The 1,310-nt window shown below is 42.7% G+C and overlaps 1 protein-coding gene across 1 annotated transcript; it reads right to left on the minus strand.

The window, feature by feature from the left end:
* Positions 1-262: 262 nt before the first annotated feature.
* On the minus strand, positions 263-1,039 carry LOC108108979. Its single transcript, XM_017217235.1, has 2 exons — positions 888-1,039; positions 263-798 (listed from the first exon to the last, which is right to left on the minus strand). The coding sequence occupies exons 1-2, from the start codon at positions 949-951 to the stop codon at positions 668-670; spliced, it is 195 nt and encodes a 64-aa protein (XP_017072724.1). The 5' UTR covers positions 952-1,039; the 3' UTR covers positions 263-667.
* Between the last annotated feature and the right edge of the window lie 271 nt (positions 1,040-1,310).

Raw genomic sequence — 1,310 nt, forward strand, 5'->3', positions numbered from 1 at the left:
AACAAATATATCAAAACGAGCCCAGAGCAGGGATAGCGACCAACAAAAAAATAGAGGAAAATACTATTAAATTAAGTTAATCAAATGTATGCGCTGTGAAATTAAGCAGCTGCTGGAATTGGGTATGTTTGCATTTCCACCTTGCCGGAGTTTCCCGCTCACGACCACAGGCTCATAAATTATATTAATAAAAAGGCAATGGCAAAAGGAGCAGGGGAGTGGAGAGTGAGGCGGAGAGTCATGTGTGTCATTGCTGTTAAACTTTGTTTACATTTTGTTTATTAAACGACGCGGAAAACTAGCGACATTCAGACAAAAGTTGGGAGCGTGTTAGAAACTATATCTGAGGGTCACACCTGACTGCCAATCCGCTACCCCTTTTTCTCTGCTGGCTGTATTTGATTTTAATTAAATTTCCGCAACTTTGTCACAATTTGTTTGTGTGTGTTGGCTGTTCTTGTGTTTTAGAGCCCAGTCCCTGGCTTGCGTGTTGCTTTTGTCGCCCTCAGCTCCTCTTCTCGATGGCTTTGTTTGCCCAGCTCGAGCACGTGAATGTGAATGTGAAAAGTTCAGGCAGTCATTAATTGCCAGGCCAACACCTTCGCTCCTTTCGCTCCTTGGCAGGTGTCACTCGTTACGTTTTGTAATGTGAAAATTTTGTTGATTTCTAGTAGTAGTCGTCCGAAATGGGTTTTTTCCTCAGCCGACTGCCTTCAGCAAGAAGCATTTCGCCCTCCGGATCCCGGATGTCCTCCAACTGCTGCAGGACTTGTGGCGTGCGTGACAGATGAGTCCTTTCTGAGGATATTGGTTGAAGGTGTTTTAGAAATTAATATATATTTTTATATTATCAATGCTAAAATTCCTTAAGATCCTTCAAGACTCACCCAGCTCTTCGGATATGTAAGTAATTTTTCCCATTGGAAGGCCATATTCCTCGAAGTCCGCCATGCTGAAGGTGCCTGAATTTGATTAAATTTCAATTTATTTTCCCTATTGAAACGAAAAGTGTTTTTTTTTGTGGGACTGGAAACGAGATCTGACAACACAGGCAGTGCCTGTCTGGGAATCGATATCGACGGTCGATACTTTGATTCCTCGGTGTCTATTTTGCTCGGCGATGTCCCTTTTCTCCTGGTGTTCAGTTCATTGTGTGTGTGCCAATTATTACGCCTGATTTAATAAACTCAATGAGGCTCTTAACTGCTCTAAGTGGCTGCTAATCGTTTCGGGCAACAAAAAGTAGAAAAAAGGCGAGTTGAGAGCAAAATGGAAATAAAATTGTTATGCTCGCAGCGAGGACGACAGTG

This window comes from Drosophila eugracilis, unplaced genomic scaffold, assembly GCF_018153835.1.
Source record: "Drosophila eugracilis isolate 14026-0451.02 unplaced genomic scaffold, ASM1815383v1 contig_1765, whole genome shotgun sequence".
Taxonomy (NCBI): domain Eukaryota; kingdom Metazoa; phylum Arthropoda; class Insecta; order Diptera; family Drosophilidae; genus Drosophila; species Drosophila eugracilis.